The sequence below is a fragment of the Agelaius phoeniceus genome, chromosome 9 (genome assembly GCF_051311805.1).
Source record: "Agelaius phoeniceus isolate bAgePho1 chromosome 9, bAgePho1.hap1, whole genome shotgun sequence".
Lineage (NCBI taxonomy): Eukaryota > Metazoa > Chordata > Aves > Passeriformes > Icteridae > Agelaius > Agelaius phoeniceus.
The window spans coordinates 16,158,652-16,185,851 of NC_135273.1; the positions used below are offsets into that span (position 1 = coordinate 16,158,652).

Below are 27,200 nucleotides of genomic sequence, written 5' to 3' on the forward strand. Positions count from 1 at the left end.
CTGTTGCCACAGACCACATTTAAGTTTGATTATGAGACAGTAATGTGGAACCATCAAGAATGCTAGTAAAACTGATATTTGTCCTGTTTAATCTTTCCTCTTTCTCCATTAAGTCAGTTGTTTTGTTGACACATGAAGAAATTACTTTCTAATGCTATTTGATATTGGCACCTTCCTATTTCCTACATGTCTGTGAAGTAAGTTGCCAAATCATTTATTTTTGTGTCTTTTGTACAAACAGTACTTTGGCATCTGTCATGTTCCTGGTTTTTATCCCCTCCTATTTGAAACCCCCGAGTAATTTGTAGAAAAAGCAAGTAAAGCTAAAAATGGATGTTCACATATGCCAGTAACATCACATTCAGTAACTGTAGCTCTTTTTCATTTAGCTGTACCCATGTACAATTTCAGGGATGTGCTGTGCCTCCCAACAAGTCCTGAGGAAGGTATACACTACAATCAGGCTGCTGATTCCCAAGCTTAGCACTTCCTGACAGTCAGGGAAAACCAGTGGGGCTGTACATGAGAGGCAGTGCCTCTGGCTCACCAGTTCCCATCACAGGTACTGGTAACTCCAAACTAGTCATTAATGATATTGTGTAATCATCTAGAGGCTATGTGGAGATAGCAGGCAGTGCATACCTGGTTTGTCAAATTCAATAAATGGTGTGTTCCACTTTTTTTTCTCATACACTGAATATTAAACAGGAATCTTAACTAGCCACTAGATGTCAATGTTGCTGTGCTAAAAGGCAAATGCAGTTTTATTTGTTTGGCTGATAAAGTAATTTCATCAAGAAAAGAACTTCTGTATTTAAAGATATTTCCCGTATAGGGTCAGTTACAAAAAATAATCATGGGCAAGCCCATGCTATGTCTGTTATTTGAAGAGAAGCTGTGCAGTTTTATGATATTTTGAAGTTGAAATTAGCTTTTCAGTGCATAATCATTGTTAGAAAAGTGCCTTTGAAAAATAGTATCTGATTGACCATCAGTTTCCTTCCTTGTTCTAAAATCACAGACCTTTGTATAAGTAGCCACAATCATTGTATTGTATTTCACTTGTTAATAAAAGATAATAGAATAGAATAGAATGTATATCTAATCCTATTATAAGAGTTGGTGAATTTCCTAAATTCCAGGTATCCGTGGACATTTTCCTCTTAATTATTTCTGTTTAATACCATTGGATATCAATGTCAGATACATTGTATGGGGACAAAATTTCTAGAACACCAAGACTTCCAATATGATAGGCAATTTGAAATTTTGAAAGTGTGTATATCTAAAGGCAGATCCGACAGATGATGGTATTTTAGAAGGATACATGAGGTAGAATTTGACCCATGGACCTTTGTTATTCCTGGCTCCTCTACCTCTAGAGTGAACAAATCACTGCCAGTTTCCACAACCACTTACTGCCTGGTGCACTGAAGGTACTGGTTCTATTGTCTGTCTACAGAGCATTTATTTTGAGACCAAAGTTTGGAAATTGGTTTCATAAACAGTTACGGAAAGCTGAAGAAGACAACAGCGCACATCTTGAATTCAGATTAAGCTTGTTCTGCTGTTAGGATAAAAACAAATATCAAAGGCTCTTATTAAAAATATAGTTGGAACCTCCTGTTGATCTGAAAATCTCCCAAGAAGTCAAAGATGTGGAAATTGCACCCTTATTCTCAGCTGATTAACTTGGTAAACAGAATCCCTGTTCAGGCCACAATGTTAGAAAATGCAGCCTAAATAACCTGATTTATTCCCTTAGCTCCACCTCCTATGGTGCATATAAGGCCTCTTAACTTCATACACAATTCACAAGATTTTTTTTATTACTGTTAACAGAAGAGCTGCCTTAGTCTTCATTATCACGGACTGAAGTAGTTGAAGTCCTGCTCCACAGTTGATTTGATGGTAGCATTACTTCCACTCTTAACATGCCAAAGAATCACAGATACACTATGGAGGAACTATAACTCTTTTAAATCCTAATATCCATTTTAAGTTTTATTGCCTATGACTATAGAGTTATGCAAGAATCTTATATATATCTTGAAAACCAGATTGCTTCATTAATTCATTTTGTTGTAATTAAGGGAACATTCAAAGCATCAACCTTGTTCCTAAAACTTCTGTGTACTTCAAAAAACTTCATTAAAATAAAGTTTTCTGCAAGTCTTTGTTAAGATGTATAGTGCAAATAATAGCAGTATGATCATGTAAAGACTAACTTAGTTATGGAAATAATAAATCAGACTTTGATAAAAAATAATACTTAGAATCAGCTCCCCATATTATCTTTAAAGTTTGGGCTTATTTTTGCAAAATGTACAGAATTTTACTAAATAAATCCCCCTAGAGATATATTCTGTAGACTCCTGTCTAATGTCTTTAATCGTCACTGCTAGTTCCACATTTGTTTTGTGGCAGGTGATTTTTGTCTCCAGAGCTTAGTCTGGCAACTCTGCTCAGAACAAAGCTCACTACAAGATTACACATGCATGTAGGCATGCATAAACTTGAGCAGTGACTTCAGCCTATCAGGAATTTAATTTAAAAGTAATTATCAGTATGTACAAAATACTACTTCTTAGTTTTATCAACCTGCACTTAAGTAAGTGGAATACAGAAACAAACTCCTCTACCATGTTCCAGTTTTCATTTTAGAAAGGAGGAGATTTTAGAAGTTCATTATGCTTAAATTCCCTGAAGTATGAACTATTTCCTAAGAGAGCAAAGAATGCCTAATCTTACTTTTATGGCTAGATCTGCATTGGTGGAAAATGACTGATGGCATCCAATTACATAAGTACAAGAGAAAGGAAAATTTGTTTTTCCAGTTTGATATCAAAGTTATTATATAAGATGAAGAAATCATAGAAAATAATAAGCAAGAGAAGGAAAATCTAGTAATGTGGAAATAAATAAAAGAAAACAACTGACAAGCAATGTACTTATTTTCTTTAAATTACATTGTTTCCCACTGGAATTTTTGGAAGGGGAAAAAAAAGAATACATGAGCAAAGTTACAGTTTGAACATTGCATTTTTAAACCATAGTGGAAAAGATATGTGTTCCCTCTTTTCCCAAGGTGCATTTTTGTCCATAATGTCTACCATGTTTATATATTCATAATACTCACTTATGAGAATTGAGGAAAGGTACAAATCATTGACAGGGAATGTTTTCTGAAGTCTTCTGTATAAAAAGGTGGCAGACAAGCCACTGTCATCTGAATCATGTAAGCAGTTAAGCACTGTTTATGTACCAGCATTCTATGTAACTTGGAATAGAGAGGTCTGAGTCTGAGATGTGATGTTAATAGAGATGTACAGTCTCATTCCTGCTAACATGTTCCAAAAACACCTGTTTTTTAGAGATGTGTTTCATCTTTACTAAGAAGTTGAGCCCTTCACTCAGCAATCCAGAAGGCCAGTTGTGAAAAGTGTACTGTGGAGCTGCTCAGAGCAGTTCATCACAGTGTTTTCCAGTGGTTGTTCTTAAGCAGCGAAAATAAATCAGAGATTATTTACAATATACAGTGCTGCAGGCAGTTGTTTGGAATCTCACAGTCAGATTTTAAAAAAACTAAAGTATTAGAGCATAATATAATGTAATGATGACAGAATTGGCCATCACTTTATCTTACTGTTTCAGTGGGATTACATAGTAAAGCAGTACAGTAGCTGCATGTAGAGGCTGTTAGTACCAGGTTGAGGTGATCAGTACCTGGTCCTTCAGTGAAAACTGAAGGATACAGGGATATAAAAATGCTGCTCTGAGCACTGAAGTAGGATGAATCAGTTAAAAATTCCTATTTCACAGTTTTTGATGAACTTATAGAGTACTTATAGAGTACTGCTGTGAGACCTCATTTAATTAATAATACCATGAGCCATTCTGCTAGAACTAAGCTTTTATTAGTAAAAATATACTACTGATCGCCAGGGTTTGGAAATAATAGGGATTATATTTCAAATTAAATACAATTTTATGTTATTTAATCACCAATATCATTAATATATGAAGTACTGAAATACTATCAACCTTTCTATTGAAAGTGTTTCCAGGACACTATTCATTCCATGGCACCTAAGTGGAATGGGAAAGATAACTATCCTAAATGGCAACCATTAGTCTAACTTGGTTACAAATATCAAGTTATGATATTTATAGCAGCAACACTGAGCCGTGCAATATCCACAACTCTAGAAGTAAAAATGTCAGACTCAAAAAACACAGAGGAAAGTTATCTATTTCAAGTAAAAAGAAATATTGCAGCTTGTACCCTAGGGGAGATCCTGCTACTTGCTGAAACCACATTCAATTTGCAAGTGTAAGTCAAAATGTTAACAGTTACATATCTAGATGACTGCTTTTCTTGAATGGAAACAAAACCACATGGAAGATAAGGGTCAGGATGTGAAGTGAGATCTGAGTGAAAAACATTTTCTTTAGCATTTCATAAAACATTCTGTCAAGTTTGCATTGCACTGAACTTAAATATTCTGCTCATAAAAGATGGAATGTGTTATTTAGATTTATATTAGAGTCTGTTTTAATACTTTTTATCAATCTTGGTTTAGTAAAAACATGCCACTCCTTGCCTGTAAAACTTTTATTTGAACCTCAGCCTTAACAGAGTATTTGGCTGGTTTCTATAATATGAGTCTGTTAATGAAAGGAAAATACGATTCTGACTACCTCATTTATCTTAGATATGGTCATAATCCAGCCACAAATGTTAAGAACTAGAAAAAGTAAGATTAGTGAAGCACTTTGATATTTTCTTACTTGAGAACATCAATACCCACAGAAAAATATGCCCATACAACAGAATACTAAATTACTCTCCCAGTTAAAAAGAAGCTAGTATATATTAGCTTCATTAATGTATGAATACTGTTGTATTGTGATCTAACACTACAGTGTGAAAAACAAAGCCTTAAGCTTACGATGACATTCATGATTTGTATTGATTTGCAGTACATTCCAGCCTTAAGAGCAACACAAATACCCCACCCTTGTAGCTTAAGAGCCTTTATGAAAGGGCATCCCAGCCCTGGTCACAGATGCCCATCACATGCATCCCCACGGATCCTCAGCAAGGAGGGATTTAGCTGCCTTTGGAACATCACCCATTCTGAATCTATAGCAACCCTCCTCTAATATGCAAAGCTATTTTTAGCATCAGGGCAGCCTTGAAAGCAGCAGGTAAAGCATGAAAAGAATGAATAAGTGGTTGTGGTGCTTGCCTGTGAATAGAAGCTATATATAGCTCCTGAGAGAGATCTTAATATATATGTATATATATAATGTGCATATGAAGGGATATCTGCCTCCCTGAGGGGGAGGCAGGGGTGTCAGAAACATAGAGTAGGTTATGAACAAATTATTACTATTTGTGACCTGAGCTGTTATCTAAAGTCATTATTTCCAATCGTTCTGTTTAAGAAAATAAATTGTTAATGGAATTGGGTATCTTTGATCCAGTCTTTATTTGCAATGAATGTATAGGCTTCATTTCCCTGAGTGAAGAGAAAATTGAACAGCAGGAGACTATTTGCAGTTCCAAGCTCTTTTCAGCCATTACTTGCTCCAAGAAATTCTCTAGCGAATTTCTCAGGTCTCCCTTTCCATGCCTAGGAGCCAACATCTCCGTTTCTGTGATGTTAGCTGTTCTCTTGAGTTCCCAAACCTGTCTTTTTTTTAATCCTTGTCTTTTACTCTTATATATTCATCCATTTGCTTCTAAAAAAATCTTGGAAAAAAAGGCCACATGTGCCTTTGTTTAATGAGTACTGTGTGCCATTTATTTAGCTGGGGAGCTATACTGCTTCATGAAGGAGCTGATTACTTCTTACTGATGTGTTATACTAAGGCTGGGAATTAGGCCCTCCAGTTTTAATGACTCTTTGCCTAAATCACAAAGGCAGCAGTGGAAACTTACAGATGCCTACAAGTGATTGGTGTTAAAAAGAAAGCTGGCTATATAGTATTTGGATTATTGTCTTAGAAAAGGGATAGTTAGGAATCCTTTTGAACTTAAAATGTGAATGTTACCATGTTCAAGGTTGGGAAAATCCTTTAGCTTCTGAGCAGTCATAACTAAAATGTGTATTTCTCTGTTGCTATGAAAATTATATTTAAAACTACAGTCAGTTTCTTAGATAAGGATGTTGTGTTGGTTTGGTTCTCCCACTGCAGAGGGAAAGAGCCAGCAGCCAAAAGAGCAAATCTTTTCTTAAAGCTGTACTAAATATGTAGCATATTGGCATATGAGCAAACAGATGAAATGAAATTTTCAGCCCTCTGAAGTCTCCTCTGCAGGGCAAATATGGTTTGTAAGAAAAAGGGACTTTGGAGTTCAGCTTGGTGCAGTACTTGATGGAGAGTCAAGTGCAGTGGCAGCATGCCTGCATAATGTAGAGTGGCAGATTTGGTATTTACTTAAGGTAAAAAGGATTAACCCTTACTGAAAAAGTAAAGTATTTTTCCAAATTTCTTGAGTTGCTGAGAACAGTTAAAACATCAGTAAAATACATTTGTGGAGCTATCACCAACAATCCCTTAAAATGTTTCAGTGCTGATCCAAATCTCTGCTTTGTAAAGCATGTCGATTAGCAATGATGAAACAATAATCTGTGTTTGATGAGTCACATCCTTCCTATTGTGTAGTTCCTTATGTCCATGGCACTTCAGCAAGACTTCTACTTGAAGTAGTTCAGTGACTTCAGTGGCACTAAGATTTCTTTCATTGTTAATTATTCAGGACATAGAAACCTGGTTTTAACAAGTAAAGACTTTCTCTCCTCAAAAGCCTGTGGTCTCTGCCATACAGCAAATAAATTTTCTATGTACATTTAAATAAATAATATTTTGTTACTTCTTTTCTGTCTGCAAAATGACAAGGAAAATTAAAGACAATTTTATAAAGATTAGAACAATTCTTCAGGGAGCCAATGCCATGAAAAAGTACAGAAGGGCATATAAGATAACACAGGTCAAGGAAAGGATTTTGTAACACGCCGTCTGTTTTTAATTAGCATCTTGGCACACTGGAAGAGCTCAGACATTTTTCCATGAAGAAATGTATTACAGACTTTTCTAGCTGCCAATTAAATGGCATTTAGCTACACTGACAGTAGTATGTTGTTTTGGGTCTGCAGAAAGCGCTTGCTCATGCTAGAAAATCTGGGACATTTTGTTTTGTGTACAGGGTTCTTACTGGACTGACTTTTCTATCCCTTCAGTTTTGAATGTAGGCATGAAGGAAACCTTCTATGAAAAAAATACCAAATTAAGAGTGCAAGGAGCTGGCAGATTGGAGATAATTATGAAGTGTCAGTTTGTATACACCTGCTGAAAGTCTGTCCTCCATTCAGTTAGATGATAATTTTTAAACAATGGTAGCTAAATACTGGGGTGTTTTATGAGGTTCATGTTTTGTCCTGTTCAGTAGAGACTGAGGTACTTTGTCACCAGTTCTGTCCTATGATCCATTTAAATTTAACATGAAACTGCCCCTCAAGTGTGCAGCTCCCTATTCCTTTTCTCTAACAGTGAAACCGATGCTCTCTGCCCACTCCTGTCCTCAGCTGCTTGTTCTGACTCTGGCAGTTTTGGGGGGCTTGAGGGGGTGGGTTTGAAAGATTTGGGCTTGTTTAGGGTTTTATTTGTTTTCTAGTTCTTTTGCCAGCTAATTTATTTAATCCAGTTTAAAGAATAGCATTAGAGCAGAAACACCAGCAGTGATCTGTGGAAGAGAGCAGAATCAATAGTACTTGCAAGAGTTGGGATAAGAGAAACCATCCTATTAAGGAAAATGTTGCACAGAAATATGTTCTTAAAATCACCATGCCAGTTCTGCAGAAGCTGGCAATTACAAATTAAGCGTAGATTCTCTCACTAGTATCATGGTTTTAATGTCTGATAGTGCTATGTAGAGGGAAAAAAGGCAAAAAGTAACTTGCCTATTTGAACAAGACTTCTCCTTGCTGAGAGGTTCATATAGAGGGCGCTTAATCTTACAGTAAGATGTATGCTAGCTGGTGAGTGTGATGTCAGTTCCCCTGAAATGGATGGGCATGTTCACTGTCTCAAAAGTGTCCCCATTTCTAACATGGGAGAAGTTGATCTTCCCTGAGTAAACTACAGGCAAATTTTCATGAGAATTATCTTGAAAGATAGAAAAAAATCCAGATTTCTGCAGCAGGTGGAAACCTTGTGTTCTTTTATATTGTGTCCTTTCTTACACTTCCCCCTGTATTAGGTGTGGTATCAGTTCCTGCTGTGAACCATGAAGTGGGCACAGCTTCATACATCTTTGAATTGGGCTCTGATTTGCTCTTGAGCTTGTATGTTTGCTCTTTCACTTCCCTCCCAACTTTAAATATCCATTGTTAGCATTTTCAAGGCAAAATACAGACAATAGAAGCAAAGCAAGAACTATTTGTGTAGGTCTGGAGAAAAATGTCTGGTTATCAGGAGAGCAGTTAATGTGATGCTGCTGGGTTGGGTGCTACAAAGCACACTGGTTTATAATAGAGCTTAGAAGCAAACAAAGCATCGAGGATCATAAGAATGTTGAAAGGTCTTAGTTGCAACAAAATAAAACCTAGAAGTAGATTCATTTTGCCTGGCTTCCCTTTGAAAGAAATACACTGTGCATCTGTTTTTCTTAAAGAGAGATCATTCAGATATCAGTACATTTCTCCTGACATATTTTTTGTCATTGGTCAAATTCTGGTGTACCTAAACTAGCAAGCAGTTCCAGAGACACCTGCACATTGACTAGGACATGCTCAGTGGAGTAGGTGTTGTGACATGACTATGGAATTTTGGCCATGAGAGCTCACTTCAGAGGTGATCACTTCTAAGTCCACAGTGAACTGTGAACTGGCTACTTTACGTAAGGGGAAGGAGACCACCCTCTAAGTCTTTCTTTCCTCCAAAGCTGGCAGCAGTTAAGCAGCCATTTCCTCGGCTTTTTGACACAGGGACTGGCCTGGTTGTTCTGCTTTTAATGAAAATGGTATAATAAAGAAGGATACCCATAATACGAACCTGTATAGACAGGATAGGGCAAAGTCAGCAGAACTTTCCAAATAAAAAGGTTTGGGCAGTCTTGTGATCATTCCCAAGCTTGTCTGTGTTATGAGCTGTTGTAAAGGCATCTCAAGTTTTATTATGCCTAACCTGCAGAAGGCCTCTTCCTGGCAGTGACTCTTGGGGCAAGATCCACCAGGAAGCATAGTCTTTTCAGAACTGTTTAGAATTCACAAGACTTAGTTTTGTTTATTGAAAGTACAGCCTCCTTCTCAGCTGCTTTAAATTTGCCATTTGCTGCAGAATTTCTTAAAAGGGTCAAGACAGCCAAGAGAGCAAAAACTCGGACTCATGAGGTATTTGTAGGAGTCTTTGATCTCAAAATCCTTCTGCTCCAAGCACAGTGGTAACATAGCAATGACAATGTTTTGTTCTTTAGGAGATCGGTGAATACTGGGTGTGATTCGGGCTATTGCCCATCCATGTGGTGTAATATTATGGGCTTAACACCAAGCACAGTAAAGTCTCATCATCACCATCGGTGGATTTTGGATTAGGCTAGGTATGTGCAGGCAGCTCATTCTAAACAGAGAAAAGGCCAGCACAGTTTTCTAACAGCAGGATGAAATCAAGGGTAACTTTAACAGGATATGGCTCTGCAAAGGGAACTGTACTGAACATGAAATCACAGGAAGCTTATTCAAATTGTGTCATATGTTGGTAATGAAAACATTCTAGTCTAATGCAAATATGCAAATATAGTCGTTGGCATGGAGTTAATACCTTGAAAAATATTAAATATTTTTTAAAATAATTTTTGCTCTAAGTTTTGACCATTTGGGTCTGCTGTCCTCAAATATTTTAGCAAACAGGTTTACTTGTAGAAGTATTAATATTTTAACCAGATATTGGAGAATATGCATAGATGATTAATAATAATAATAATAATAATAATAATAATAATAATAATAATAATAATAATAATAATAATAATAATAATAATGATTATGATGTATATGTTTGCTCTAGAAAGGAAGCCATGGAAGTTGTGCGAAGTCTGACCAAAGAACACCAGCAGTGGTGGGTGGTGAATACCTCTAGCGGCAGCAGGCAAAAGTAGCTTTAATTTTGACTGTCATATACTTGCACTAAGATTTTTACTAGATGGTTGATTATCACCAAAAATTGTCATTACCAGACAATTTGGATACATTGGAAGAAACAGCAATTTGTTTCTTACCACGCAGAGCCACTGCGTGGGAAGCCATCGGTGCCTAAGGCGTACTTGGCTCTGGTTAATAGCGGAGAGGTGGAACATGACGGCACATTCGTGCAGGACACACTGCCGCCGCTCGCCGCTCGCCCGCTCGGTCCTTGCCGCCGCCGCCGCCGCCGCCGCCGCCGCAGCGCGGGCCGGCAGCGCCGGGGCCGCGGGGCCGTGAGGGCGAGGGGCGGCCCCGGCGCTGCCTCAGGCCCGGCCTCGCCCCCGCCCGGCCAGGCCGCCCAGCGCGGGCGCCGCCCGCGGCCGCCGCGTTGCCGGGATACGGGGCCGCGGCGAGGCGGTGGCGCGGGGCCCGCGTCCCTCAGGCAGTGACGCCCCGCAGTGTCCCCCTGCAGTGTCCCCCTGCCCAGCCCCGAACGCGCCTGACCGCCGGCCCCCTCCGCAGCACGGCAAGGTGCGGGGTTTTCGGCTAGAACGCCAAGTGATGGGAAGCAGAGCGAGGAACGCATCCACAACTCCCTCATCCCCCCTGCTGGAACCTTGCAGAAAGAAAAATAAATGAGTTTCGAATCCCATTGTGCCTAGTCAGTACCTGAAACAGCCGGGAAAACAAGCAAGGACCGAGGGGCAGGCGCTGGTCCGTGGGCGCAGCAGGCGGCTGCCCGCTCCGCTGGCCCGCACACAAACAGCCATGGCATCGGCAAAGGGTGAGCCAAGTGTCGCCGGGCTGGAGAGAAGCTTGCCACTAAAAATCCACGAACCACTTTGGTTTTAAACTGCTACATGGCAGGAAATGAGATGCTGAGCTTGGCAGAAAAGGACCCTGGAAAATGTGATTATGCTTCTCTTTTGATGGGACTGTTATAAATATTCATAATATTGCAATTTTGGAAAAGCGGTTGTTTTGGTATGTGGTTTGGAATAGAAAACTAACTTCCAGGCGCTTCTGTGCATGGACAAAACTGGAGTCAGGTTACTGCTCTGCTGCAGAATGTGCTTTTGTTACCGAAGAAAACACTACGCTGCAAAGTTTTCAGGAGGTTCACAATGTGGTTGGAGTATTAATTAAAGAGAAATGCCTAGGTAATTGATGGTGGATTTCAGTGAATGAGCCAAAGGAAATGAAACACGGGGTTTCACCATCAATGGCAAAATATTGCCATGGCAATGGGTGGCTTTGCCAGGAATAAACAAACAAACAACAGGCCTCTTTCAGGAAAAAAGAGAATTTTCTGTTCTCACCTCACCATGTCTGTGCCATTGGACATCTTGGAGGGGAGAAGATGGTATAGCCTACTTTTGCAAGTCCTACAAATCCAGCTTCCCTCTCAGGAGGTACAATTAGATCATTTCCAGAGCAAGAAGTCACCTTTATACTGGGGGATGGGAAGGCAACAACATTTGCTTAATAATTATTTCAGTGCCTTGGCTACTGTAATTATTTTCCATTTTCTTACGAGAGGTGGATAGGCTCAGAAATAACCCAGGTTTTTGCCACTCTTAGCTGGTGCTGCTTCAGGGAGGGACTGCTGGCAGGGAAGGTTTTCTTAAGAGCAAAAACATGGGCCTGCAGTTAAATTAATAAAGACCTTTACAAAAACACAACAGAGAGAGCAAGGCAGCTGAGAAAGCACGAGCTGCCCTTTCTTCCACGGGCTCAGATGCCTGGCAGGGAGTGTGGCCATGCACAGGCAGTGCTGTCCTCTCCCTGCATGGCCTTTGAAGGTGGCCATCTGCCTCTGAAAGCTTTCTGGACATTTCTGGCTGCACCAGTCCCTCAGAGGATGCAGTCCCACCACCTGGTGTGAGCTCTGGGTGTCTCCCCTCATCCCTGGGAGATGGACCTCAGCCACCACCCAGTCAAGGATTCAGCAGTGCTAGAGTCCTGCCCTGTAGACATAGACTGAATTCCTTGCAGTTTTGCAGGCTCTTGTTCTGCCCATAGCCTATCAAATCCGAGGTGGGCACCTGGATATGCACTAAGGCCTTGCTGGGATTGTTCCTGAGGATGATAGATGTGGCCTGATGTTGATCTTGTGATTTTGTGGCTTTTTGTGGCAGGAGCAATGGGCTAGAGCCAGGTAGCCATGTGAAACCAAAGGAGGGGTAACCAGAAGTCAAAGTGATCTCCTCATCAGGAGATCAGGTGTCCCCTGTGAGGAGACAGCATCCATGTGAAGGAGCTAATAGTGAGCCTGACTGTATTAAATGTTTGTACCAGTGGGTTAACCCCCAGTAGTGCTTGTAAGCTGTCTAATATAAACTGTCCAACGGGGAAGCGTTAAGACCTGTTAAAGTTTGCAAAACTCCACTAATAGCAATACTAGATTGAATAAAAAATCATCCTGTGTGGCTTCCCAGCTATTTGGCATTTGTTAGCTTTGTCTTACCATTCTTAATAAAGTAATACTTAGGTGCTGCTTAAGTTTCCAATAAAATATTTAATGTATTTTACTGTAAAGTCTTCAGGCTGAGGACTGTATCTGACAGAGCACTCATACCACACCTAGCAGTCATTTGATAGCAGCCTCCAGGCAGTATTGTAAAGGTTCATTATTACCACCAAGATCTGTCCTTATCCTGTCATTCTTCAAAGAAGGTCCATTCTTAACTATGGGTTTAACACAGCTGGTATTTAAATGACAATTTTCTTTTTTTTTCCCATTGAAAATAATCAAACCAGTTCCAAGAAAATACATTTTTTAACTTGAACTTTAAATTAATGTTGTTCATATAGAACTGTGCTTGATCCACCTATGCCTTCATTTAACCAGCTCAAAAAACATGCAACAAATAAGAAGCATTCTTTTTCTGAGGGAAAAAAAAAGGAAAAAAAAAAAGGGAAAAAAAAAAAGCTGTATTTGGGATCTATTTTGCATGAGAAAATATTTTGTTTAGGAGTGACAGTCAAAGGCATTCTCTCATACATTGTAATATTTTCCATGTGTGGCAGCTTGTTTTTCAGTGGTACAAATATGTGCAATAAAGGCCGAGGATAAAAATGAATCTAACAGTTTTTGCAGCAATGCTTTCGATGGTTTCATTCGATTTCATTTTCCTGTGGATACTGCCATTAGTTCTGCTGCTTGCAATATGTGAAGCATAATTCTGAAAGGTTCATGAGGTTGTAGGGATCCAGTAAGAGATGACTGATTTCTCCCCCACACGCATATACTCCACCCCACACCCACTCACCCACCCACCAGCAAAACATAATGCTGTACTATTTTTGGAAACAGGGAAAGGGCCTCCCTGTGAAAACAGAAAGCAGTGTATTTCTCAGTTACATCACTTTGCAATCTAATGCTGTGTTGTGCTCAGTGTTTTTGTGGTGATGCAAGTCTTTTTTTTTCTTTCCTTTTTTTTCTTTTTTTTTTTTTTTTTTCCCTTCAGCCGGTTGGATTTTCCCCATCTTACAGCACCTCGCAGGTCTCTTCTCTGAGCAGTACGTTGCCTGAGTGAGTGGAAACATACAGATCAGCTGCAGGTTTCTATCTACAAAAACAGAGTGAAAGAGAAAGAAAAGGGTTGGGAAAGCAGAGACAAATATTGACCTGGACTTAGAGAAAGACATCCAATGGCTGAATAAAGAACCCTGTTCATGTTTTGGGATATTCTTTCAACTGGCTGGAACGAAAGCGGATCAAAAGAATGGGAAATGCCAGCAGACCCTTTAGAAGAATTGCTTATTTCTTATGCCTTTTATCTGTGCTTTTGCTGACTGAAGGGAAGAAACCAGTGAAGCCAAAATGTCCTGCCTGGTGTACTTGTACCAAAGATAATGCTTTATGTGAAAATGCCAGATCTATTCCTCGCAGCGTTCCGCCTGATGTTATCTCACTGTAAGGGCTGTAAGCATTTGGTTATTTAATTTATGATTTAAAATGAACTAGGATGTGTGGTGTTCTCAGTGCATACTCCCTGCTTGCTGCAGGGAGTACCTCCAGCATTCAGAATCATCAGCTAATGTGTTAAAATTGTGCTGCATCCTTGAATCCTGATTTTTATATCTCTTTCATCTGTCTGTCTGTCTGTGTATGTGCATACATCTCATTTTATACCTTCTTGTATAGTACATGAAACCTGTCACATTATATTGGGGGGGGGAGGTAATTTTTTTTACTTATATAAATAAATTTCTCTGTGATGACCAGATCAGTATTATAACCATGGATATATGAGGCTACATTAATGTACGGTTGTTTTTTTCTTCTTTACAGATCCTTTGTGAGATCTGCTTTTACTAAAATCCCAGAAGGGAGTTTTTTGCTCACACCATCTCTGCAGCTTCTGTGAGAAATATTTATATGATACAGTTTTTGTTATGAAGTGTATATGTATTCATAAATATTTCAGAAAGGGTCTTAGTATTAATTTTATAAGAAACAGCAGCAGAAGATTTATTAGATCATAAAATACATTACTTTTAAGCAATTTGAAAGATACTGCATGTTTAATTTTTACTTAGTATTTTGCAAGGCTGTCTGTTGTCAGTACTACTTCAAATGCTTACATGCTGAAGCTTTTGGTGACAGAATGCATGTTATCTTAATTATACTTTAATTAACATTACAGTGAGGACTTAAGTATTGCAACAACTATTCTTGTTTATTTTCTGCATTCCTGGGACCTGATCCCAGTGTAAAGCTGTCCATTTGCAACTCCCATCGACTGTGAGCTCGATCAGGCCTGTCATTGCAGTGGGACAGGTCCTGAAGTCCTTTTCCATGTAAAATTGCCATTGACTTCTGTGGAAGTTTAGTCACTTCAGTGGGAGTTTTGCCTTCATAGTACCTGGATTTGACCCTGCTTGTTATTTCATGGTCTTAAAAGTAATGACAATTTTCTTCCAATTAAAGATTGAAGTAGTTATTTAAAAATCAAATACTGTGATGAGGTATAGACGGAAAGAGAATATTTTGGGATGTTTAACTATTAGCTGCATTTCAGCATAGGATTTTTACAGGCTTACAGGCTTTCCTAGAACTGTGGGCATAGGATTATATAATTGTGAGCTATACAGAGGTAGAGGGGGTGTAACCTGAACTGTTTATAGTGGATGTGCTGCCAGCCTGACACACACCCAGATTTGTCTCAGAAATCCGGCAAGGCAGACTCCCCAGTGTGATCAAAAGCAGAATCGGATGTCTGTCCCAAACCCACTTCCGTGTGCTCTGGATGTGGTCAGAGGTGTGTGCTGGTGGACTGGAGCTGTCTGGCTGTTAAATTAAACTGGTGGCATACCAATAGCTGAAGCCCTGACCCTGGCTGTACTCTGCTACCTCAAGTGGAGCTGATAAGGAGTTGCAGACATACTGTACAATTTTGGATACAGGGTAAATAGGTAAATGCAGTTACTATGGAAACCTAAATGCTTTTCCATCGTGCTTTATTCCAGAGAAGCTTTTTTCAGGTGGTCAGAGATCACAAAAGGGACACATTTCACATAATTGCTGCAATGGGCCTTCCAAATGAGAGGGGGAAAAGAAAAGCAGCAGCCCTGGTGGGGCTTGTATCTGAAGAGAGTGAGTAGGACATCATCTCTCTTGGCTACGATACACCACCTACACTTAGCAATCCCACTGCAAAGCAGGCAGATTTGGGCATGGTAGAGTAGGACAGACACAGTCATCTTATTTTGAGTTATTATAGTGCCTGGCACAGTGGGCTTGGACAACGTCTTATGACATTTTGGTAATGATAATAATTTCCATTTCTACTGTACAATGAAATGCACGGTCTGTGCTGCTGTTAATAAATGCTACAGCAAAAACTATGACCCCAGAAAAGCAGGGTTTGTTCCACTGTGGGCTTTGATGAGTGATGTGTTTTCCAGATATATTTTTAACATGGTAGTTGAGCTGCTTGCCATCCTTGGAATTTCAGGCTGCTGATCTAAAGCAAATGACTCCTTAAACACAGACCATAGAAGCAGGATTGTATCTGTGGGGACAACACTCCAGTTTGTACGTGGGAAAGAAAAATTTTATCTTTGGCAGAAGATAGTAAGGGGAATAAGAATATGGAAAACTTACGTTAATTAAATATTTCAGGAAGTTTTAGCTTTGCATGATTATAGATGTATTGGTAGGTTTAATTTAGCCAAGAGCAAGATTTAGCAGCTTATATGTATTTCTATAATAATAGAAATACATATAGAAATAGTCTCCAGCATTACGCTTTTGAAGTCCAAATGTAATTGGATATCTCCAATACAGCAGTCACAGATGTCTAAATATGGTGTAATTCTGCTGCTATTATTATTTACTACTATTTTTAATGTAGTAGCCCCAATGGTCTCTGGAAAAATCATGGTCTTGAGCTAAACACTACTCATAACTCCCAGTCCAGCAGAGCTTTTCTTCTTGTGTAGTATGGATGGTATGCTCTGTGCTCTTCGTGTGACAACAAAAACACAGAGAACCTACACAGCTATGGTGAAGTGCCAGCAGGAGTGTTCCCTAAATGCAGAGAAAACCTCCCAGCTCTCATCTTCAGCACTTTTATCTCTGTGTATCAGCAACATACTGAGAGTGCCCTTATAAACTGAAGACATGAAAGCCCACAGAAAGAAGGGAGGTAATCATGGCATCAGGATTTGTAGCTCCTCGCACTGTACTGTTCCTGCCAAGTGATACAGTCCCCAGCTACAGCGCCACACCTTCAGCCTCCATCCCCAGAAGCAGCAATTATGGTGACTGAGGACAATCTGGGGGAAAAATACTTTGTGCATCAAATATATCTGATGTAGCCATTGGGAAGGGGTATGAGTTGGAAGGCAAATGAGCTCACCAAGTGCAAGACCTATGCTGTAAGCCTGGCAATCTATAAAATAGCAATACTATTTAAAGAGATACCACCCTGTTCTGTAAATTATTGAGTGGAGTGCAGAAAAGGAAAAATTATCCAGTAAAATCATATCAGAAAAGTAAAATTAGTTGCAGGATTTAATAAATTGGTCATCTGGTTCAAGAATTATATTTAAATACTTGTTTTCTCTAAAACTGATTTTGACAAAAAGGAAGAATTTCCTGCTTGTATTTTTTCATACATTTCATATAGGAATATACTGAAGGTGGAAAAAGCACAATCTGAAACAGCCAACTGAGAAAATAAATTACCTACAATTTATTCTGAATGTAAATGTCAACATAAGAGATTAACTCATTAAGTGGATTAATTAGTACTTGGAAATCTTGCATTCCTGAATGCCTAAGGATGCCATAGTATGAATCTATTTATCCATCAGGTCAATTGATTAAAATATAGATGTGCATGTAGTATTCCACTGGGGTGAAGTTCATCGTGCTTTATGATGTCCCACCACATTAAAAGTATAGCAGTCCAGGGCTAGATTATAATGGACAAATGCTAACATGGCTGATAAGCATAAATAAAGCTGGAAAAATCAATGCTAGTCCACTTTTAATGCTTACAAAATTACATAAAATTAAATGTGCTGCTGGTATTTTTACTGTTCGATGCATATGCTAAGAGTATCTCCAAGACGTTTAGTGAGGTCTTAAAAATATTTTTGACTTGAGCACTGACTGAATTTAAGAGATTTTTCTTTTTTTTTTTTTTTCCCCAGTAACTTTCAGTACCCTCAGGTTAAATACACTCAGAAGTTTAACTTAAAAGTTAAAGGATTTTCCTTCCTGCCAGTGTTGCAAATTCAACCTGATGTCAGGGTAACCAGCAATTTAAACCAAGACAATTTAAACCTCTGTAGTACTTGAAGATTTCATTGTTGTCCTAGTATATCTCCAGAGGCACTTATACAATCCCATTGTTTTACTGGCATGATAAACCCACGTTTACATCCCACAGAAGTCAAAGGAATTTTATCAGATGGCCTCAGTAGACAATTGTTGGATCCTTCCCTTTGCACCACACTGTGGTGCAATATTTCAGCCTTACAGACCTATAGTGCTTGCATGGAAAAAACCATTAAACCAGGCAGTGGAAATTGTGCCTTGCTGAACCATTTTCTAAAGCTGCTGATACCCTAATGGTCTTTTTGCATTTCTTTATGCAGGTTGTTTACGTCCAACACTTTTGATGTTATTAGTGATGATGCTTTCATGGGCCTTCCTCATCTAGAATATTTGTGAGTGGACAAAAGTATATTTCCTGGCATTATTGAATAGAGTGGGTGGGCTTCCAATTTTCAGGCATTGCTTGACCAGAATCACTTTATGACCCATTACAGGTTCATAGAGAACAACAACATTAAGTCAATTTCAAGAAATACTTTCAGAGGACTGAAATCTTTAATTCATCTGTAAGTAAAGTGATTGAATATATTACTTTGTATATTTAATATAGTAACTGAACCACTGTATTGTTTAATTTCTCATTTTCATATATAACTGTTCATAGTTATTTAAGTGGCATTAATAGTAATTTGATTAGAATGTTAATTTTTGTGTTTCCACCAAAGACTTCCAAACTGTGGTATGTGTAGAAGGCAAAGACACAAACAGCTTCCAAGCACTACATGTTTGGCAGTAGTTCCCTGACTTTCTCTGCTTGGAGCACAGGGAATTTCCAGCTGAGCATGTAGGAGCAGGGAGAAGTATGAATTGGGAATCTTGGCACTGGATGAGGTCAGTCCCAGTTTGGGACTTGGAAAGGAGGAAGGTGGGAGCTGTGATTAGGAATGTGAGAGGCTGAGGAATGGACCCACACCTCTTCTCAGGTGCTCCAGTCTGACATGCCTCCAGGAGAATATTACAGCCATTCTTGGGATAGGCCATCACTGTCTGTGCCCCTGTTCACTTAAGACAGTAATAGTATACAGAAGAATTTGATCAAATCAAACTTGAAAAATCTCACCCAGAGCAATTTTGGAGACTTGCAACAAGATGTTTTTGTTATGGCTTACTGATCTACTTCTTCCATTCTGCACTTACCTTCCTCTGCACCCTGTCCTCTCCTGCATGGGAGCAGGAGCATCCCACAGTCAGGGCCTGTCACACACTGACACTGGGATGTGCTCACTGTTCCTTGTGTGCTGCTCAGCCCTTCAGCTGTCCCTGCCCTCTGACCTGCTGCAGCCCCTTGCTGCATGAGCTGGGAGGGAAATTGCTCCAAGGCACTCTGGGTGCAGTGTGCTGTAGGAGCAACGCTCCCCATGTCCTCACCAGCAGGAGCATTTCTCACACTGTGCTCAGTAGGTGGGACACACATTGGCAACAAATACCTGCAACATTTCACTGCAAACAAGAGTAGCTTCCTTGTCTCTGAGCTAGGAAGACAGTTTTTATACAGGCTTTTGTCTCTTATCTTACAGCAAGTTTATCTTGTAGCAATAATTTAATTTAATGAGGAATACATTTTTTTAAAAACAAAATACACACTATAAGAAAACAGGAAAGAAAAATACAAAAGAGGAAAAGGAAAAAAAAATCTGTAGTGTGCCTGGCATGGATTTGTACCCAGTTCTGAGCATCTGCATTCTGAAGCATGTCACGTGGTGTGTGTCATAGGCAGGGGAAGGGATCCTGACCTTTTGGCCTTAACATGATAGCCTCCAAGAGGGTTTTGAAACAGGGCCATTTAATTTTTTCTTTCATATATTTTGACAGAGGAGAGAAAGCAAACATTCCATTTTAAACAGTTAATGCATAAATATAATAGTTGAATTGCAATTCACCACATCTTCACCACCTAGTAAATGTACCATAAAACACTTTATGCTTTCCCTTTTGGTCAGGACACGATTCACAGATGGCTGGAACCAAGCCTACTGTGACTACTCATGTAGATAAAGTTACTTATGGAATGGCTCTAGGTCTGAGGAAGAGGAACGAGAGAGGAGAGGGAAAGAGGTACATAAAAGGGCTGTGCACATCCCATAACAATCCATATTAGAGGTACAGGCAGAATTATACTGTTGTTAGAAAAAAAGATAGCTGGATAAGGCTGGTAACTGGGACCCTATCTTCAAATTATTTACGCACATGAATAGCTTTATATTCACAAATGGGTCCAGTACATTATTTATCATATGCATTTACTTATTTAGTAGCTGCTGCTGCCAGTGAACAAATTGCTTTTCTAAAACAGAGGAAGGCACAGTTTCTTCTCCACAGGAAGGCCACCATCTTGTCTTGCCTGTTACACTGGTTTTTGGGGATGCTTCAGGAGTTTCACAAGAGAAAACATACACAGAAGACAGATCCACATTTGAGGAGCCACTGTCATTTGCATGCACATTTTTGGGACATAGATGTGTGCATCGTACTGCTATTGTCCATGGAGCACTATTCACAAAGACAATGAGAAATTTGTGGAAAATAACTGCAAATGCACCACTAGTTTAATCTGCTTAAAGAACCACTCCCCATCTTTTGGGGACAATTGCATATACACATTAAGAATGATCATTTGGCACCCTGAGGCAAATTTCATTTAAGAAGCAAGAGAGTACTTGTGTACATAAAATATATTAAAATGAATCATAGTAAATGAGCATGCAAATAAGTTCTATGAAGTTAGGTAAGATGAACTTTGTCCTATTTATTCTATTTACTTTCTTTTCACAACATAAATTTTGGAATGCAGTAAGGTATCCAAACATTTTTACTTCTATAATGCAATTAACTTCAATAATTACAGTGTGTCCTTATTGTAAGAGAGCCATTTAGAATTTATTATTGTGCAACAGGATTTATTTGCTGGTCAGAGTACATTTAAAAACAGAAAAAAAATTAAAATATTGCATTTTTTTTTTACTAATTTACTAATTTAATGTCAGAATCTTACAGTTAGCATTGGATGGTAATTTCTGTGCACAATGGGTAATTTTGATTTGCATTTCTCTCAAAACTGTCACCATTACTTTACCTGCATGCTTGAGCCAATCTTTACTCTCTTATTATAATCCAAATATCCCATACAGCACATCTAGGCAAGACAGTGTTTTGTAATATGTAAGTATGCTCTTTAACAGTGGACTATAAAAGGCATGATTTTCATTCAAAAATTGGCAAATGGATAAACCTTGCTTAAACTTTTCTGTCAGTCAGGTACCCATGGCAGCAGTGAACTGCTCCTACTTCCAAGTACACCCTCCCTTTTAGTTTGCTATATAATAACATATAAAAACAGTATAGTGCATTAAACTTGTCTCAGCTTGCAAGTCCGCACAGCTTTCTCCATGTGGGTTATCTGACTTTTAAAGAATTGCTCTGGAGCATAAATTTGCACATTAGTGAAGGACATGATACATTCACATACAGCGTTACAATCAGATGTACTTTGAAAGTGGTGAAGTCAGAATGGACTAATGGAAGCATCCCATATTTCACTGTTCCTGATCAGACAAACACTTATTTTTAAATGAGGCAGCAGACCTAGTACATGTGGGTTTGTTCTTGTATTTAAGTATGTGCCTAAGTGTCTTTGCTTGGATAGAGAAATTGTGGTTGGTAAATAACATTTATGTTTACAAGTTAAAACAGAAGAGGTTCCAAGTCTTACTAGCTACAGATTCTAACTGGGATTTTAATCAAGAATGATTTCTTTCCACTTTTGTTTCTTCTCATAACTAATAAATAATTCTGTTAATTGAAAGAGACATAGACTATACCCTACAACATTATTCTTTTCCTGTCATGCCCTCTGTGACATCTGAGACCTTTGGCAGACTCACAGAGACAGTTAGACTGAAATGTAATATACTGTTTGTTCAAAGCCTGCTCACGTTTCCTTGTCACTTTTACTAGCTGGAATACTCACTGAATTTAAACAAGTTTTTCCAACATTGAAAACTGGGAATTAATAAAATTTTTTTGCTGGTGTAATAAACATTTACACATGCACGTGCTAGGAAAGCAATTCACACTTATCAACAATTTATTGCCTATTACTGCATATTTTTAAAAACTATGAGCTAAACCTAAGCTCATCAGCCTAGATTAGTAAGATTTTCCTTCTAGAAGAGGTACAAGAAAGTGGGGAAATTGCAGTGGTATGAGCACTGTGTATTGGGATCTCATAGGGAAAACATCAGTAGATCCAATCATGACTAATTATTTTAAAATGTTAAATGGTGTTGGCAAAACACCAAAGGTGATAGCACTTTTTACTCTGCTAAGTGAAGTATTGTAAATGCTGCAAAGCTGCTGAAGAGTGAGAAAGCAGAAGGAGGCATGGCATTTTAGTGGAAGGAAAACTCACAAAGTAAATGAGCTATTCTTAAAAGCAATCTTTTAGAACTAAGTGTTGGAGAATGCCAGTGTTCTTTGCCATAAATAAAAACCCCATACAGTATATCACAATTTGCAAAAATGTGTAGTTTCATGAACAACTAGGACTAATACTGAAGTGTTTTCTTTTACAGGAGTCTTGCAAATAATAATCTCCAGTCACTTCCAAAAGACATATTCAAAGGCTTGGATTCTTTAACAAATGTGTAAGAAAGCAATTAATTAATATTTTACTTATAATAGAAGTATAAAGAGATTATTTTAGAGGACATTCTGAGTAACCATTCAAACCACTGGCCAGTAATGGGTCTTGTTAGTGGGTAGAGACTACATAGTATGAGTAGGCTTGGGGTTTTTTGTCTGCTGTTGTTGAGAATTTGTGATGGTTTTGAATATTCCACCAGTTATGAAGATCAGTAATATTGTTAGTAGTTATGTAATAAAGCTGCATGTTCATTAAGATTTCGTGAATAAGAAGGGAGGATCCTTAGGGATGCATGAGAGAGCAAGGCATGCAGGGAAGGTAGAAGATATTTAATGGAGTAACATTTTAATGTGCAAGAAGTTCCTGGGAAAGCTAACTTTTATCAATAAAGCATGGGTCTAAGTAAGTATCCCATACTAAATCTAATTGCAACCATATCAAAACATCAAAATATCATATATATATATATATATGTATGTATGTATGTGTGTGTGTATATATATATAAAAATACCAGTAAAAATCCTGTTCCATCTGATTTGGGATAATTAGCTCAGAAAATCCTGTGCCTGCTCCCAGTATTAGCAGGTAGGCTGAATCCCTGGAGCAGAGCTGCAGTAGTGAGATGTGGCCATGGGCAGTGTATCTGGAGCATTACTTGGCAAGGCTGAGCATGGCCAGGTGGTTACACAGTCTGGTCCTGGCGCTCACCTGTTCCTGTACATACAATCACAAATCTGACTGAAGACAGCTGTAAAAGCCTTAAACAGAATTCCTTTGCTTGTCTCTCCTGAAGCCCTAAATGAGTGTAGGTAAAGGAGATAGTGAATACTGATGGGCTGACCATCAGGTTACATTAATTCTATTTTTTATCTAGAATGCTTCTACTGAGAAAGGGTAATGCAAAGGAGACAGGAGTCATTAGTTTGGGAGGCTTTTGTGTACCTGTAAACTTGGGGAAATAGATAAAAATTTCTGACTGATCACCAAGTTAAGGTCTCCTTGATTACCTTAATACAATTAAATCTGTGTGGGTTCTGGTATGTAGATTTAACTGTGGTTCAGAAGAAATTAAGCCAGGAAGGCCTCAAGTAAGAATAAGCAAGAGGGCACATATTTAATAGAAGCCTGTTTTGTTGTTCTCAAGGAGAAATACATTAGCTGACTACTTCTTTTCAATGCATGATTTATTTGTTGTAGAGATCTTAGAGGCAATGCATTTAATTGTGACTGCAAACTGAAGTGGTTAGTGGAGTGGCTGGGCAGCACCAATGCAACTGTTGAAGACATTTACTGTGAAAGCCCACCAGAATATAAGAAGCGCAAGATCAATAGCCTCTCTCCAAAAGAGTTTGATTGCATTATTACAGGTAATGTGCCTCAAACTATTTAATCTTCTTAAAGTCAAAGCTGTAGTTTTTCATTCTAGAGCCCAGTTTTGCAGGAACGCTGCATTCTGGATGGAATTTCTACTAAAATCAATATGAACTTTGCTGGTCTAAGTCTGACATGGGAATCATTTGGGAGCAGGGTCCTATATTTCAGTATCTACTCAAACATTAGTATGTTGCATAATGATTTGGAAAACTGGGACATAAAATGGTACCTCTTTTTATTAAGAAAGATTGCAAACCAAATTGCAGTGCTCCTTTATCAACAGAAAAATTCTACTAGTGATGAAATACTGTAATATGTAATAGATTGGTATCTGATAAGCAGATGTTTCTCCGTACAGTATGTAAAGTATCTCTGTAATTATCATCTGTTGTGTGCAATTTGCAGAATTTGAAGTTTATCAGTCCCTGCCATACCAATCTCTGTCAGTAGATACTTTCTCATATATGAATGATGAACATGTGGTTATTGCTCAGCCTTTTACTGGAAAATGCATCTTTCTTGAATGGGACCATGTGGAAGTGATGTTCAGGAATTACGACAACATTACAGGTATGAACACTGCTTGACAAATAACCTTACAACAAATTATCCAAAAAGTGGTACTAATCCTGTCTCTTACTTTTCTTTTTATAGGTACTTCAACTGTTGTGTGTAAACCTATAGTTATTGAGAGTCAGCTGTATGTCATTGTCGCACAGCTGTTTGGAGGCTCCCACATATATAAAAGAGATATTTTTGCTAATAAGTTTATAAAAATTCAAGATATTGAAATCCTTAAAATCCGAAAACCCAATGACATTGAAACTTTCAGGATTGCTGAAGACTGGTATTTTGTTGTTGCAGACAGTTCAAAGGCTGGTTTCACCACGGTTTACAAATGGAATGGGAATGGATTTTATTCCCATCAGTCTCTGCATGCCTGGTACAGAGATACTGATGTGGAGTATCTTGAAATATCTGGCAAACCACATTTAATTCTGTCAAGTAGTTCGCAAAGACCTGTAATATATCAATGGAACAAAGGAACAAATGAATTTGTTAAGCGGTTTGATATTCAAGATATGGAAGATGCATATGCAGTGAAGCATTTCAAGGTCAAAGAGGATGTATACATTTGCTTAACAAGATTTATTGGGGACTCTAAAGTAATGAAATGGGGTGGTTCAGCATTTCTGGATTTACAAAGGATGCCATCCCGAGGGTCAATGGTATTCCAACCGCTTCAGATAAATAATTATCAATATGCCATTCTTGGAAGTGATTATTCTTTCACTCAAGTCTATTATTGGGATGTGGAAAAGGCAAAATTTGTGAAGTTTCAAGAATTAAACGTGCAGGCACCAAGATCTTTCATACATGTCTCCATCGATAAACGAGATTTTCTCTTTGCTTCAAGTTTTAAGGGAACTACATTGATTTATAAACATGTCATAGTTGACTTAAGCGCATGACACTCATAATTCTGAGATTACATCAGACTTTCTACCGTAAGCGGACAAAATGAACTAAATGCATGATGACTCTCTTATCTTACTTCCAAATGAATGCCTTTAAAAGTTGAGATTGCTAGAACAAAGTATTACTAGTATCTTCATCTTTAATTGTCAAGTCTAGTGGTGTTGGAAGTTGCATTTTTTAACAAAAAGAAATTAAATTAACTGTTCTTTGCATCCACAATATGTAAATACATGTGCAACTGCATCTGTTGCTATAAAGAATATTAAGATGTACTTTTCCATTTATTTATTCACCTGTTTGAAACAACTGCCAAATAAAATGTTTACATTTTGTGTCTTTCACATTCCAAATATTATTTGCAGGTGATACTTTTTATTTGTGTATATATTATACACATAAAAATAAAGCCAAGAAGGCATATTGCCCAGTGCAGTGTTGTACTGCATAGAAGATGCACGAAAGATCAGGTGGGTTTTACTAATAACAAGAAGTTCTTGATAAAAATACTGCATTGAAACATAAGCCTATAAATTATCACCTGGACAATCCTTGCACTTATGTAAAACTTCACTGACTTAAACAGAACTCTAACCAGAAAAAAGAATTCAGTTATCTAGATGTGCTTGTAGGATAAAGGGTTCAGTTATACACATTTAATTGTAGGCTAGGCCTTTGTACTGTGTATAGCTGTTTCTAAACATCTACAAAGAGCTTGGCAGAATAAAAGACAAGGTCAAGGTCTGTGTTTCTTCACCTGATGCTGAAGAAGCACAAAACAAATATCTTGTACAGCACTGGGGCTGTTACTGTGCAGAAAGCTAGAAGCAAAGCTTATTTTTCAGCTAGCATTATTTCTATAGCTGAACTGTCACACATCACTTGCATGAATTCTGTGTCCTTGTCAAGTCCTTCCACTGTAATTGCAATTATTTAGTCTTCAATGAATTTATTCCTTATTCTGAATGAAGCTAGTGAATGGGAAGTAATTTTTTTCCACTACCCTGCAATGAATCTTAGTACCAGGTACTTCTGAAATTCAGGGAACTTTGAATGAAGTCAGTTTGTATAGTGTATGCAACTCCAGGGAGGCTAACTATATCTGTTAAATTGTGCCAAATCTGAATGTGGCATGAAAATCTATCACAAGCTCAAAGTTAAAATAGTCTTTTGTTTGCATTCATGTAGTGCACCACTTGAGAGAAACCTACACTGATGCTGAAGATGATTTGGTGGAGCTCAGGAGGAAAGCTCAAGTTTATTTTAGATACCATTGCATTCACTTAAGTTACCAAGCATTGTGCTTCAGTGCCATCTTTAAAATAGACACATGAATACTATGTTCATTTCTAGACATTTCTACCATTCACAGATCTTGACTGGTGAATAAAACTAATCATACTGTGCATGTCAGCTAATCACATGAGCTGATTAATGTATATTTAGGAAGCTAGTCCTAAACAGTATGCTTCTGTAATAAATAATGGAGGTTTTTTATATTTAATGTTATTTAAAATGAAAAATTCTCACCTGAACAATACTACTCTAATAAGTTAATTTTTCTGGTGTCTTTTTATCCATAGCTGCATATGCTCTGCTAAGCATTTGGCTTAGTAACTACCTATTCCATAAGTATTTACAATGTGAGTGGAAAGATTTTA

General features: G+C 38.3%; 1 protein-coding gene across 2 annotated transcripts in view; it reads left to right on the forward strand.

Annotated features, from left to right (window-relative positions):
- LGI1 (leucine rich glioma inactivated 1) overlaps positions 1-25,883 on the forward strand; it is a 28,938-nt gene extending 3,055 nt beyond the window's left edge. The window contains exons 2-9 of one of the 2 annotated variants that reach the window (XM_054636866.2): positions 13,661-14,109; positions 14,488-14,559; positions 18,306-18,377; positions 18,480-18,551; positions 22,617-22,688; positions 23,887-24,056; positions 24,469-24,633; positions 24,718-25,883. In XM_054636866.2, coding sequence (XP_054492841.1) covers positions 13,919-14,109; positions 14,488-14,559; positions 18,306-18,377; positions 18,480-18,551; positions 22,617-22,688; positions 23,887-24,056; positions 24,469-24,633; positions 24,718-25,535 — 1,632 coding nt within the window. In that variant the 5' untranslated portion in view covers positions 13,661-13,918 and the 3' untranslated portion in view covers positions 25,536-25,883. Of the gene's footprint in view, positions 1-13,660; positions 14,119-14,487; positions 14,560-18,305; positions 18,378-18,479; positions 18,552-22,616; positions 22,689-23,886; positions 24,057-24,468; positions 24,634-24,717 lie in introns of those variants that run through there. The other variant, XM_054636867.2, reaches the window with a different exon arrangement.
- The last annotated feature ends 1,317 nt before the right edge of the window (positions 25,884-27,200 follow it).